At 50.8% G+C, this 13,919-nt stretch overlaps 3 protein-coding genes across 3 annotated transcripts; all 3 read left to right on the top strand.

The window, feature by feature from the left end:
* The first annotated feature begins 34 nt into the window (after positions 1–34).
* Positions 35–1,355, top strand: LOC113983024 (inositol 1,4,5-trisphosphate receptor-interacting protein-like 1). Its single transcript, XM_039378646.1, has one exon. The coding sequence runs from the start codon at positions 183–185 to the stop codon at positions 1,257–1,259; it is 1,077 nt and encodes a 358-aa protein (XP_039234580.1). The 5' UTR covers positions 35–182; the 3' UTR covers positions 1,260–1,355.
* Positions 1,356–4,956: 3,601 nt separating this feature from the next.
* LOC113983032 (inositol 1,4,5-trisphosphate receptor-interacting protein-like 1) lies at positions 4,957–7,190 on the top strand. Its single transcript, XM_027711776.2, has one exon. It carries the CDS (start codon positions 4,978–4,980, stop codon positions 6,655–6,657), a length of 1,680 nt encoding a protein of 559 aa, XP_027567577.2. The 5' UTR covers positions 4,957–4,977; the 3' UTR covers positions 6,658–7,190.
* Positions 7,191–11,731: 4,541 nt separating this feature from the next.
* On the top strand, positions 11,732–13,767 carry LOC120322687 (inositol 1,4,5-trisphosphate receptor-interacting protein-like 1). The gene has a single exon (XM_039378645.1). The coding sequence runs from the start codon at positions 11,732–11,734 to the stop codon at positions 13,232–13,234; it is 1,503 nt and encodes a 500-aa protein (XP_039234579.1). The 3' UTR covers positions 13,235–13,767.
* The last annotated feature ends 152 nt before the right edge of the window (positions 13,768–13,919 follow it).

The following is a 13,919-nucleotide window of genomic DNA, read 5'->3' as shown; positions in this document are numbered from 1 at the left end:
AGGGGGCAGGAGGTGATGATGGTGGTGGAAATGAAGGGGAAGAAAATCGTGATGCGATTGTATGGGAAGTTAACAACGGTGATGCAATTGAAGGAGAAGACCACGATGTTGCAAATGAAGTAGAAGAGGATATTATTACCCACAACCTGAGACAGCGTTTAGAGGAGCACCTAGACCACCTGATGGAAGGTAGAGTGATTACAACTATCCTGATGGAGAACTTCATGGTGTTCTTTGGACACCTCTTGTCAGACAGTTCATACCCAGTGCCGCAACGAGCCATTGGGGTTGGCAGTGCCTTTGAAGGCTGGAGTCCCCGGGAGGAGGATGTTGTGTACCGTGTCCTTGTACCTCTCAATCCTCCCCCGGGGCACACCTTCCATCTGGAGATGGACACCTCAGGGCAGTTGCCCGGCAGGAACTTCTTCATCCGCGTGGAGCCGGTGTGCACCTGCCCAAGGGAGCAGCAGGATGACAACGTGCTGTGCTCCCTCCACCACCACCCAGAGGATGAGCAGAGGAGGAACGAGGAGCCCAACTTCCTAAACACCCTCGGCACTGGTTCCTACCTGGATGTGGAGAAAACTGCCCGCTGGTTCTACCAGTTGGTGAGAGCGGCCTGGCCGGCTTTGCCTCAGTCACACAGTTGGCAAATAGTGCTGCTGCCCTCCAGCCGCTGCTGCAAATTCAAGGTGACCAGAGGCAGAAAGAGCCTGACGGTTGAGTTGCTCTTTGGAGTGCGAGAAGGCAATTCAGACATCTATGTGAGCAGCCAGCCTACAGAGGCCCTCTTCACCCCAAGCACAGTGTGGCCTGAGACCTACGCCGTGGCAGAGATGAAGTTCTTCAAGCTCATTGCCCGGCAGGATCCACTTAACAACTGGCATCTCAAGTGCCTGCATGTCTTGGCCCGAGCTCTTCTGGGCATAGGTTTCTCCACCTATACCCTGAAGACAATTGTGATGCACCTCCTGAACACCATACCTGTGTTGCGGTGGCGCATGAGGCATTTCCGGCGGCGGCTGGGGAATACCATGGAGTACCTGCACGGTTCCCTGGAGGAGAAACGCCTTGACCACTTTGTTGTGGGCAACCGGACATTTCCTCAAGAGATTCTCTTGCCCCCTGATGTCAAAACCGCCGAGCCACCCAACCTCTTCCATCGCCTGGCTCAGGATCCGGCCGCCCACACGCAGGCGATGAACGAGTACTGTGAACTGGGACATCGACTCGCAAGAATGCTGCACGACGGCCGTTGAAAGAAGTCTTCCTGCACACAGCTGTGCTTGGGGGACTCACAGCTGGTCAAGGACAAGCACCTCCTACCGCAAGGAAAAAAGAGAGGAGCATGTGGGACAGAGAAAGGAAAGCGCTTTGCAGCAGCGCTCTGCCATCAGCATTCCCCTCTGCCCAGCACAGCCTGCAGTGATGGCCTGGGGGGCTACAAAGATGACTTTCATCCTCCTTTCCCCTCACACTCTCACGGCCATTGTGGCCATTTTAGATGGGCCCAGGAATTCTTTCTGGTACCTCCAGCTGCTCAGGGATCAAGTGATAGGCATCGCCACTGTTGCTCCTTGTGTTCGTGGTGGCCTGGCTGGAGAATCTGCCCATCCCAAACCATATCCCTCATTGATCCCTGAAGGGCCATCTTTAGGTCAAGGTTGCACTCACCCTGCTGGACCTGACCTGAAATTTTTTGGATATAAATTTAAAAGTTTTTCTGTAGTGTATATATATATTTAAAACTAATAGGCCATAGAGATATTTACTATAGCACATAGATATATAATTTATTGACTATAACATTATTTTTATATAGGGGCATAGCACAAATAAATCTGGCCCCACTTCTTTTTAATATATATATTTTAGGTAATATTACATATATCTCTTGATATTTTTTATAGCACATAGATAATTAACTTGATAGAAAAATATTTTATATATTAATATAGCATTAATAAATCTCTCACAGTCTTTCCGCATGTCCCCTTAAGGGACACCTTCAGGTCAGCCTTGCACCAAGACTGTCATCCCTTGACTCTGTTGGAGCTGACCTTAATTTTTTAATATATAAATACATAAGTTTATAAATTTTTAGATATAGAGATAATATATACTGTAGGCCATTTATTTGATATAATATTATTAGTTCATAAGTATAGCACCAATTCATCTGTCTCAGCACATTTTAATGCCCTGTAGTCACTGCATTTAGGACTGGAATCCAACAACTCCTTTCTCCTTGCTTCAATAAAGAGTGCTATTCTAGAATCTGGATTGTGCAAGTTTGTGTGGAACACAACCAGGCCCAGAGGCTCGGGAAATCACACTAGTTGTGAGTCTGTGCTCGTGAACAGTAGCACTGAGCTCGACCAAACTGAGAGTGCTGAATGGCTTCTCATCCCAAATTAGGCCTCCTGCCACCCGGCCCCTCTGCTCATCGAATCACAGAATGCTTTGGGCTGGAAGGGATCTTCAAATTCATCTGGTTCCAACCCCCTAGCCATGGGCAGGCACACCTTCCAGTAGACCAGGTTTCTCCAGGCCCCAGCCCACCAGGCCTTTAACACTCCCAGACCTGTTCTCTGCTCTTCTCCTTCCCTCTCATAGACTGGGCATTTTGCAGCAGGCGCCTCAAGAGAGCAGAGCAATCCTTTTGAAGGGGAGCTCTGTGCAGGGTAGAAATGCAGCCACCAATGGCCTCTGGCTGGAGCCAGAGATTTAGGGATCCCCCTCGGCTCCTGCAGAGGCACAACAAGTGAAGGGCTGGAGAGCTGCTTGCCCTCTGCAGAACGTCCATCTTCCCTTGTCTCTAGTTGCTTCCTCATGGTTTTAAAGCAACCTGAGCAGGGGGAGTGAAAAAGAACCCTTTCCAGACGCTTGGCTGCCCCAAATCACCCCCACTGTGGAATAAAGGATGGCAGTTGCCGTCAAAGGACCGGAGGAGTTTCTTTCCTTCCCTCTGGCAGCTCTTCCTTTTGTAGGGGGATCGTTTCTCTTGTGTGGGTTTGAGATCCTGGATCCCAATCTCACTGAATTATTGCCATGGGTGGGAACCAAGTCCCTGGGAGTGTGTGTGTGCATGTGGGGAAGGGCTGGGCCTGGACCTGCAGCTCCCTGCTAAGGCCTGCACATCAGGCCTGTGCTGAGGGCACAGGGCAGAGCTGAAGGCAAGGCCTGCTGCCCATGCAGAGCACAGGCCAGAGCTGAAGGCCCAACACATGCCCGTGTCGAGAGCAGAAGGCTGGAACAGGCCCCGACAGCAGTGGCAACAAAGGCCAGACCCCTCCAGCACAAGGAGGCAGCCGAGCACCCCCATGTGCTGCCAGGGGCATTTTGGGGGCACTACTGAGCCAGTCCCTCTGGAGGGATGGGCAGTTCCCAAGGACGAAGCTGAAGCACACTGAGGTGTCCAGACTCTGTCAGGGCGGCAAAGCGGAATCCTGCAACCACTGTGGCCCTGCTGGAAATGATATCTCTTTTCATTAACTTGTTAATAATTGTCTTTAATAATACACAGTCTGTTGAATCACTTTCCGCTTGCATTCTGCAGCATTTGACATAAGCTGCTCTTGTGGGAGCACAGCTTGGGAAAATACTGAAACTTTCCGTTTTGATGAAGTAACTCTGATAGGGAGAGAAAGGTGTGTTGCTGAAGTTGGAAATTGAGCATGCAGAATTTATGGACCACAAGGATATTTTACAGAAACCAGAAGATAAAGAAGAGACTAACAGAGACTCTCAGTATAGGTAACGGAAAGTCCGTACCAGGGCAAACTCATACTAAAGAGATTAAAAATATGGACTTAATTCGCATAAACTGGGAGGAATTAATGACCAGTAGAGGAGAGATTACTCCTTAATGAAAGGGAATTATGTCATTTAGAACCAATGAACATTTGTTTCTTTCTTTCCTAAAAATTAATAAAGAGGTGAAAAACAGTTGCATTGGAGTCTGTGTAGAGGCCGGGATTCTGTAGGACATGGACACACCCAGGATTGTGAATAAAGTAATGCCTAACTTTCTAACAGGATAAATGCAGTGTTAGAGGGTTTTATTGTGGCATGGATTTTGGAGGATTTTTGGTGACAGGTGTACAAGTCTGATGAGAAGCGTTTGAGAGAACTGGGTGTGTTTAGCATGAGGAGAAAGAAGTTCAGGGGGGACCTAATCGTTCTCTACAACAACCAGAAAGGAAGTGGTAGCCAGGCGGGGGATGGCTTGTTCTCCCAGGGAACAAGCACTGCGACAAGAGGAAAGGGTGTCAAGTTGCGCCAGGGGAGAGTTCCATTGGATCCTAGGAAAAATTCCTTCACCAAAAAGCTTATCGAGTTTGGGAACAGAGCGCCCAATGAAAAGGCTACCTCCCCACCCTTGGAGGCATTTAAAGGGTCTGTTGATGTGTCATTTGAGGACATGGTTTATTGGTGGAATAGGCAGTGTAAGGTTGGCAGTTGGACAAAAGATCTCCAAGGTCTTCTCCAACCTCCGTGACTCAGAGATTTAACTTCAGCTCAAGCAGTGTGGAGTCAGGGCTTGCACTCCAACACCCTCAAGGGTCCCTTCAAACATGGCTCTTCCATGTGACTGCCACTGAGGAACAGATGAGAATAAATGCAAAAGAAAGGAGAATGGAAGTTCTTGGAAGAAGATTAACACCAAGGCAGCCTTAAGCATTACACCAGGGCTACTGGAATTTGCTGAGCCGGGGTGGGGACGAAGGGCGGGGCTGGCCTGGCTGTGATGTGATGTGGCTCTTGTGACATCACAGGCATTGTGTCACAGTGGGGGCAGCTAGAGATGGCCCCAGCAGGTAACGCTGCCCCAGTCGAGCCTGGACAAGTGGTGAGTGCACACACGCAGGGGCGAGGCTGCGCTGGGCGAGGGTCGGGGTCAAAACGCTGCCCCTGGGGCTGGGTTCTCCCTCTGCATCCAGGGCCAATCCCTCACCAGAACACCTGGGGCACCAAATGGTGCTGCTGCTCCTGGGGCAGTGGGACAGGCCTTGCTGCCTGCCAGCTGCCCTGGGGCCCTGTCCTTCCTGCTCCACATCCCCGCTGCTCCCATTCGTACTCCCCTCCCCTCTCGCTCCTTCCCTCCCTTTCATCCCCGCTCAACCCCTTCTCTCTCTCCTCCTGCAGGCCATGGCTGCGAAAATGTTTCTTCTCGTGTTTTTGCAAACCCTCATCCAGTACCCACAGATGGTGGGTGATAGGCTGGATGAGGACACCCGTCTGCACATGGAGCTGCGTGCAGAACTCCTGGACAGAGAGATGACTCGGCTGCTGCAGGAGCTGGAGCAGAGCAGCCTGGAGCGCAGTGTCAGGGCCTGGGGAGCCCTGCTCTGGGCTGCCTTGCAACAGGGTGACTTCTGGGCTCTGACTGTAGTCCTGGGCCTCCTCTTGTGGCTGTGGTTTGTCTGCCGGAGAAGGAGCCACGAGCCAGACAACAATGGCCAGGAGGAAGAGGAAGACAGAGAAGACCATGAAGATGCCTATGAAGAAGAAGAAGAACTCACTTTTGAGAATGCCCTGAGATGGGTTTTAGTGCACCTGATAAAGTGGCCTGTTCAGGATCTGAAGAGAGGTTGCAAAGACACAACTGTCCTGATGGAAAACTTCACATTTGTCTTTGGACTACTCTTGTCAGACAGTTCATACCCAGTGCCGCAACGAGCCATTGGGGTGGGCAGTGCCTTTGAAGGCTGGAGTCCCCGGGAGGAGGATGTGGTGTACACTGTCCTTGTACCTCTCACTCCTTCCCCAGGGCACACCTTCCATCTGGAGATGGACACTTCAGGGCACATACCCGGCAGGAACTTCTTCATCCGCGTGGAGCCGGTGTGCACCTGCCCAAGGGAGCAGCAGGATGACAACGTGCTGTGCTCCCTCCACCACCCAGAAGAGCAGAGGAGGAACGAGGAGCCCAACTTCCTAAACACCCTCTGCACTGGCTCCTACCTGGATGTGGAGAAAACTGCCCGCTGGTTCTACCAGTTGGTGAGAGCGGCCTGGCCGGCTTTGCCTCAGTCACACAGTTGGCAATTAGTGCTGCTGCCCTCCAGCCGCTGCTGCAAATTCAAGGTGACCAGAGGCAGAAAGAGCCTGACGGTTGAGTTGCTCTTTGGGGTGCAAGTAGGCAATTCAGACATCTACGTGAGCAGCCAGCCTACAGAGGCCCTCTTCACCCCAAGCACAATGTGGCCTGAGACCTACACCATGGCAGAGATGAAGTTCTTCAGGCACATTGCCAATCAGGCTCCACGTGACAGCTGGCACCTCAAATGCCTGCAGCTCTTGGCCTGTGCTCTGGTGGGCATAGGCTTCTCCACTTACATGATGAAGACCATTGTGATGCACCTCCTGAACACCATACCTCTGTCAGGCTGGCACATGAGGCATTTCCGGCGGCGGTTGGAGGATACCATGGAGTATCTGCGTGGCTCCCTGGAGGAGAAACGCCTTGACCACTTTGTTGTGGGCAACCAGACATTTCCTCAAGAGATTCTCTTACCCACGGATGTCAAAACGGCCGAGCCACCCAACCTCTTCCATCGCCTGGCACAGGATCCGGCCGCCCACACACAGGCCATGAGGGAGTACCAAGAACTTTGGGGTCGGATCGAAAGAATTGTCCTCTACGGCCAGTGAAAGAGGTCTTCACATAGAAAGTTGTGCTTGTGGGGCTCACAGCTGGTCCAAGACAACCACCTCATGCCACAAGGAAAAAGAGAGGAGGACATGGGACAGAGAGAACAAAGAGAAAACCCTGTTCAGCAGCACTCTGCCATCAGCATTCCCCTCTCTGCCCAGCACAGCCTCCAGTGATGACCTGGGGGACTAAAAAGATGACTTTCATCCTCCTTGCTCCTCACACTCTCATGGCCATTGTGGCCATTGTAGATGAGCCCAGGAACTCTTTCTGGTGCCTATAACATGTGGTTGTTCCATCACTTTGGAGGGGCCAAAAATTACCATATAAATGTAGTGGGGATGTGGGACAGAAAAAGAAAGACCAAAAAAAAGAGCAGAAAAGGCAGAGGGGGAAAAGCAGCTCTGCTTGCTCGGGATCAGTCAGCAGACTGTATCTCTCCTTGTCCCCTGAACAGACATCTCTAGGTCAGCATTGCACACACTGTGTGGGACCTGACCTGAAATTTTTTAAATATAACTTTAGAAAGTTTTATTTCATATATATATTTTAGCTAATATTACATATATCTCTTGATATTTATTATAGCACATAGATAATTAACTTGATAGAATAACACTTTTATATATTAATATAGCATTAATAAATCACTCACAGTCTTTCCGCATGTCCCCTTAAGGGACACCTTCAGGTCAGCCTTGCACCAAGACTGTCATCCCTTGACTCTGTTGGAGCTGACCTTAATTTTTTAATATATAAATACATAAGTTTATAAATTTTTAGATATAGAGATAATATATACTGTAGGCCATTTATTTGATATAATATTATTAGTTCATAAGTATAGCACCAATTCATCTGTCCCAGCACATTTTAATGCCCTGTAGTCACTGCATTTAGGACTGGAATCCAACAACTGCTTACTCCTTGCTTCAATAAAGAGTGCTATTCTAGAATCTGGATTGTGCAAGTTTGTGTAGAACTCAGCCAGGCCTAGAGCCTTGGTAAATCACACTAGTTGTGAGTCTGTGCTCATGAACAGTCACATTGACCTCAAGCAAACTGAGAGTGCTGAATGGCTTCTCATCCCAAATTAGGCCTCCTGCCACCCGGCCCCTCTGCTCATCGAATCACAGAATGCTTTGGGCTGGAAGGGACCTTCAAATTCATCTGGTTCCAACCCCCCTGCCATGGGCAGGCACACCTTCCAATAGACGAGGTTTCTCCAAGCCCCAGCCCACCAGGCCTTTAACACTCCCAGACCTGTTCTCTGCTCTTCTCCTTCCCTCTCATAGACTGGGCATTTTGCAGCAGGCGCCTCAAGAGAGCAGAGAGATCCCTTCGAAGGGGAGCTCTGTGCAGGGTAGAAACGCAGCCACCAATGGCCTCTGGCTGGAGCCAGAGATTTAGGGATCCCCCTCGGCTCCTGCAGAGGCACAACAAGTGAAGGGCTGGAGAGCTGCTTGCCCTCTGCAGAACGTCCATCTTCCCTTGTCTCTAGTTGCTTCCTTGTCTTCTTAAAACAACCTGAGCAGGGGGAGAGAAAAAGAACCCTTTCCAGACGCTTGGCTGGCCCAAATCACCCCCACTGTGGAATAAAGGATGGCAGTTGCCGTCAAAGGACCGGAGGAGTTTCTTTCCTCCTCTCTGGCAGCTCTTCCTTTTGTAGGGGGATCGTTTCTCTTGTGTGGGTTTGAGATCCTGGATCCCAATCTCACTGAATTATTGCCATGGGTGGGAACCAAGTCCCTGGGAGTGTGTGTGTGCATGTGGGGAAGGGCTGGGCCTGGACCTGCAGCTCCCTGCTAAGGCCTGCACATCAGGCCTGTGCTGAGGGCACAGGGCAGAGCTGAAGGCAAGGCCTGCTGTCCATGCAGAGCACAGGCCAGAGCTGAAGGCCCAACACATGCCCGTGTCGAGAGCGGGAGGCTGGAACAGGCCCCGACAGCAGTGGCAACAAAGGCCAGACCCCTCCAGCACAAGGAGGCAGCCGAGCACCCCCATGTGCTGCCAGGGGCATTTTGGGGGCACTACTGAGCCAGTCCCTCTGGAGGGATGGGCAGTTCCCAAGGACGAAGCTGAAGCACACTGAGGTGTCCAGACTCTGTCAGGGCGGCAAAGCAGAATCCTGCAACCACTGTGGCCCTGGTGGAAATGATATCTCTTTTCCAACGTTTTAATGTTTTCATTAACTCATTAATTAATTATTTTATCTAATAATACACAGTCTGTTGAATCACTTTCCGCTTGCATTCTGCAGCATTTGACATGAGCTGCTCTTGTGGGAGCACAACTTGGGAAAATACTGAAACTTTCCGTTTTGATGAAGTAACTCTGATAGGGAGAGAAAGGTGTGTTGCTGAAGTTGGAAATCGAGCATGCAGAATTTATGGACCACAAGGATATTTTACAGAAACCAGAAGATAAAGAAGAGACTAACGGAGACTCGGTATATGTAACGGAAAGTCCGTACCGGGGCAAAACCAGAATAAAAAAATTAAAAGTATGGACTTAATTCGCATAAACCGGGCGGAATTAATAACCAGTTGTCATGGTTTGAGATAGCCCCACAATCCAATTCCCTAGCTCCATTCCTCCTCCCACATCTCAACCTAATGTGAGATGGGTTTTCCAGACAAAAACACAACCAGACTCAGAATGGGGGAAAGGGAATATATTACAATGACTATACAAATAAATATTATAATACATTATCCACACGATCACAACTATCTCTACCATGACATATAGTATTTACAATGGATCAGATCTCTTCTCCCCTCCAAATAAAAGTCCAGGAGGGAAAAAAGGACAGATCCCTTCTTTGGAGCAGCAGGATCTTCTACAGCAGCAGTCATCTGTCCTCTCCACATGCAGGCAGCTGATAGCTGGATTTCTGCCAGCACTCACAAGGGAGCTATCCAAGCCTCTCTCGGCCCCGTCGCCTCCAACCGAGGGGTCTTCCGTGGACTACGTCACCCCAGACAAAGGTCGTTCCACCACGGTCATATCACGAGCACAGGGGGCTTCGTGACAGTCTGGTATCTCCAGGAGATTCAAGCTCCTTGCAGGGCCTCTGTGCCTCTGCCTCAGGTTGCCATCTTGGCAGCAGTGCGAGGGGGGAGCCAAGGTCACCCCCTCTGCATTCCTCTCGGAGCTCTCTAGATCCTTTCTGCAGTGCATGTCGCACTTCAAGCCTCTTTCAAGCAAGAGTCCATCATCTTCCTCCTTCCAGGAGGTCTCAAAGGAGTTTGGGGGGGGTCTGGTACAGTTCTTACCCCCAGAACTCTGTCTCTCAGCTGCTGACTCTCCTTCTTGGCTCTCCAACACAACTCGGTGTCTTCCTTATTCAGTTGCATCTCTTCTGCTTCTCCGGTTCAGTTCTTATCTGTCCTGGCTCTCTGCCAGAGTCTCTGGACGCTGCGTCTGCCGCTGCTGTCTCTGCTCACCCACAGTAGAGAAAACATCTCCCGGCATATTAAAAACACTTAGTCCAGTCTAAAACTGTTCCAAGTCTCTGCAGTCCCACCCAGCCAGGGGCTGGGAGGCCCCAGAGGCCCCAAGGGGCTCAGAGCCCCTTCCTCGTGGCTCTACAACATGGCCACCTCTTCAAACTACAACTCGTCTCTTCCGGTGCTTGTGATATGTTTACATTTTTGCAGGAGCGCCCATTGGGCAAAACTTCAAAACTTACAGGGGTTTCCACCCCTTGGGGTCTACCACTTTTCTTAAACTCTGGGGGAAAACAAGATTCAAACCACTACACCAGTAGAGGAGAGACTACTCCTTAATGAAGGGGAATTATGTCATTTAAAACCAATGAACATTCATTTCTTTCTTTCCTAAAAATTAATAAAGAGGTAAAAACAGTTGCATTGGTAGTCTGGGTAGAGGCCGGGATTCTGTAGGACATGGACACACCCAGGATTGTGAATAAAGTATTGCCTTGCTTTCTAACAGGATAAATGCAGTGTTAGAGGGTTTTATTGTGGCATGGATTTTGGAGGATTTTTGGTGACAGGTGTACAAGTCTGATGAGAAGCGTTTGAGAGAACTGGGTGTGTTTAGCATGAGGAGAAAGAAGTTCAGGGGGGACCTAATTGTTCTCTACAACAACCAGAAAGGAAGTGGTAGCCAGGCGGGGGATGGCTTGTTCTCCCAGGGAACAAGCACTGCGACAAGAGGAAAGGGCGTCCAGTTGCGCCAGGGGAGAGATCCATTGGATCCTAGGAAAAATTCCTTCACCAAAAAGCTTATCGAGTTTGGGAACAGAGTGCCCAGAGAAAAGGCTAACTCCCCACCCTTGGAGGCATTTAAAGGGTCTGTTGATGTGTCATTTGGGGACATGGTTTATTGGTGGAATAGGCAGTGTAAGGTTGGCAGTTGGACAAAAGATCTCCAAGGTCTTCTCCAACCTCCGTGACTCAGAGATTTAACTTCAGCTCAAGCAGTGTGGAGTCAGGGCTTGCACTCCAACACCCTCAAGGGTCCCTTCAAACATGGCTCTTCCATGTGACTGCCACTGAGGAACAGATGAGAATAAATGCAAAAGAAAGGAGAATGGAAGTTCTAGGAAGAAGATTAACACCAAGGCAGCCTTAAGCATTACACCAGGGCCACTGGAAGTTGCTGAGCCGGGGTGGGGACGAAGGGCGGGGCTGGCCTGGCTGTGATGTGATGTGGCTCTTGTGACATCACAGGCATTGTGTCACAGTGGGGGCAGCTAGAGATGGCCCCAGCAGGTAACGCTGCCCCAGTCGAGCCTGGACAAGTGGTGAGTGCACACACGCAGGGGCGAGGCTGCGCTGGGCGAGGGTCGGGGCCAAAACGCTGCCCCTGGGGCTGGGTTCTCCCTCTGCATCCAGGGCCAATCCCTCACCAGAACACCTGGGGCACCAAATGGTGCTGCTGCTCCTGGGGCAGTGGGACAGGCCTTGCTGCCTGCCAGCTGCCCTGGGGCCCTGTCCTTCCTGCTCCACATCCCCGCTGCTCCCATTCATACTCCCCTCCCCTCTCGCTCCTTCCCTCCCTTTCATCCCCGCTCAACCCCTTCTCTCTCTCCTCCTGCAGGCCATGGCTGCGAGAATGTTTCTTCTCGTGTTTTTGCAAACCCTCATCCAGTACCCACAGATGGTGGGTGATGGGCTGGATGAGGACACCCGTCTGCACATGGAGCTGCGTGCAGAACTCCTGGACAGAGAGATGACTCGGCTGCTGCAGGAGCTGGAGCAGAGCAGCCTGGAGCGCAGTGTCAGGGCCTGGGGAGCCCTGCTCTGGGCTGCCTTGCAACAGGGTGACTTCTGGGCTCTGACTGTAGTCCTGGGCCTCCTCTTGTGGCTGTGGTTTGTCTGCCGGAGAAGGAGCCACGAGCCAGACAACAATGGCCAGGAGGAAGAGGAAGACAGAGAAGACCATGAAGATGCCTATGAAGAAGAAGAAGAACTCACTTTTGAGAATGCCCTGAGATGGGTTTTAGTGCACCTGATAAAGTGGCCTGTTCAGGATCTGAAGAGAGGTTGCAAAGACACAACTGTCCTGATGGAAAACTTCACATTTGTCTTTGGACTACTCTTGTCAGACAGTTCATACCCAGTGCCGCAACGAGCCATTGGGGTGGGCAGTGCCTTTGAAGGCTGGAGTCCCCGGGAGGAGGATGTGGTGTACACTGTCCTTGTACCTCTCACTCCTTCCCCAGGGCACACCTTCCATCTGGAGATGGACACTTCAGGGCACATACCCGGCAGGAACTTCATCCGCGTGGAACCGGTGTGCACCTGCCCAAGGGAGCAGCAGGGTGACAACGTGCTGTGCTCCCTCCACCACCCAGAAGAGCAGAGGAGGAACGAGGAGCCCAACTTCCTAAACACCCTCTGCACTGGCTCCTACCTGGATGTGGAGAAAACTGCCCGCTGGTTCTACCAGTTGGTGAGAGCGGCCTGGCCGGCTTTGCCTCAGTCACACAGTTGGCAAATAGTGCTGCTGCCCTCCAGCCGCTGCTGCAAATTCAAGGTGACCAGAGGCAGAAAGAGCCTGACGGTTGAGTTGCTCTTTGGGGTGCAAGTAGGCAATTCAGACATCTACGTGAGCAGCCAGCCTACAGAGGCCCTCTTCACCCCAAGCACAATGTGGCCTGAGACCTACGCCGTGGCAGAGATGAAGTTCTTCAGGCACATTGCCAATCAGGCTCCACGTGACAGCTGGCACCTCAAATGCCTGCAGCTCTTGGCCTGTGCTCTGGTGGGCATAGGCTTCTCCACTTACATGATGAAGACCATTGTGATGCACCTCCTGAACACCATACCTCTGTCAGGCTGGCACATGAGGCATTTCCGGCGGCGGTTGGAGGATACCATGGAGTATCTGCGTGGCTCCCTGGAGGAGAAACGCCTTGACCACTTTGTTGTGGGCAACCAGACATTTCCTCAAGAGATTCTCTTACCCACGGATGTCAAAACGGCCGAGCCACCCAACCTCTTCCATCGCCTGGCACAGGATCCGGCCGCCCACACACAGGCCATGAGGGAGTACCAAGAACTTTGGGGTCGGATCGAAAGAATTGTCCTCTACGGCCAGTGAAAGAGGTCTTCACATAGAAAGTTGTGCTTGTGGGGCTCACAGCTGGTCCAAGACAACCACCTCATGCCACAAGGAAAAAGAGAGGAGGACATGGGACAGAGAGAACAAAGAGAAAACCCTGTTCAGCAGCACTCTGCCATCAGCATTCCCCTCTCTGCCCAGCACAGCCTCCAGTGATGACCTGGGGGACTAAAAAGATGACTTTCATCCTCCTTGCTCCTCACACTCTCATGGCCATTGTGGCCATTGTAGATGAGCCCAGGAACTCTTTCTGGTGCCTATAACATGTGGTTGTTCCATCACTTTGGAGGGGCCAAAAATTACCATATAAATGCAGTGGGGATGTGGGACAGAAAAAGAAAGACCAAAAAAAAGAGCAGAAAAGGCAGAGGGGGAAAAGCAGCTCTGCTTGCTCGGGATCAGTCAGCAGACTGTATCTCTCCTTGTCCCCTGAACAGACATCTCTAGGTCAGCATTGCACACACTGTGTGGGACCTGACCTGAAATTTTTTAAATATAACTTTAGAAAGTTTTATTTCATATATATATTTTAGCTAATATTACATATATCTCTTGATATTTATTATAGCACATAGATAATTAACTTGATAGAATAACACTTTTATATATTAATATAGCATTAATAAATCACTCACAGTCTTTCCGCATGTCCCCTTAAGGGACA

Source organism: Pipra filicauda, unplaced genomic scaffold, assembly GCF_003945595.2.
Source record: "Pipra filicauda isolate LSUMZ 115617 unplaced genomic scaffold, ASM394559v2 scaffold1424_size13919_pilon, whole genome shotgun sequence".
In the NCBI taxonomy this organism is placed as follows: Eukaryota; Metazoa; Chordata; class Aves; order Passeriformes; family Pipridae; genus Pipra; species Pipra filicauda.
Note: the sequence above shows the minus strand (reverse complement) of the source record. Positions and strands in the feature narration are given on the sequence as shown.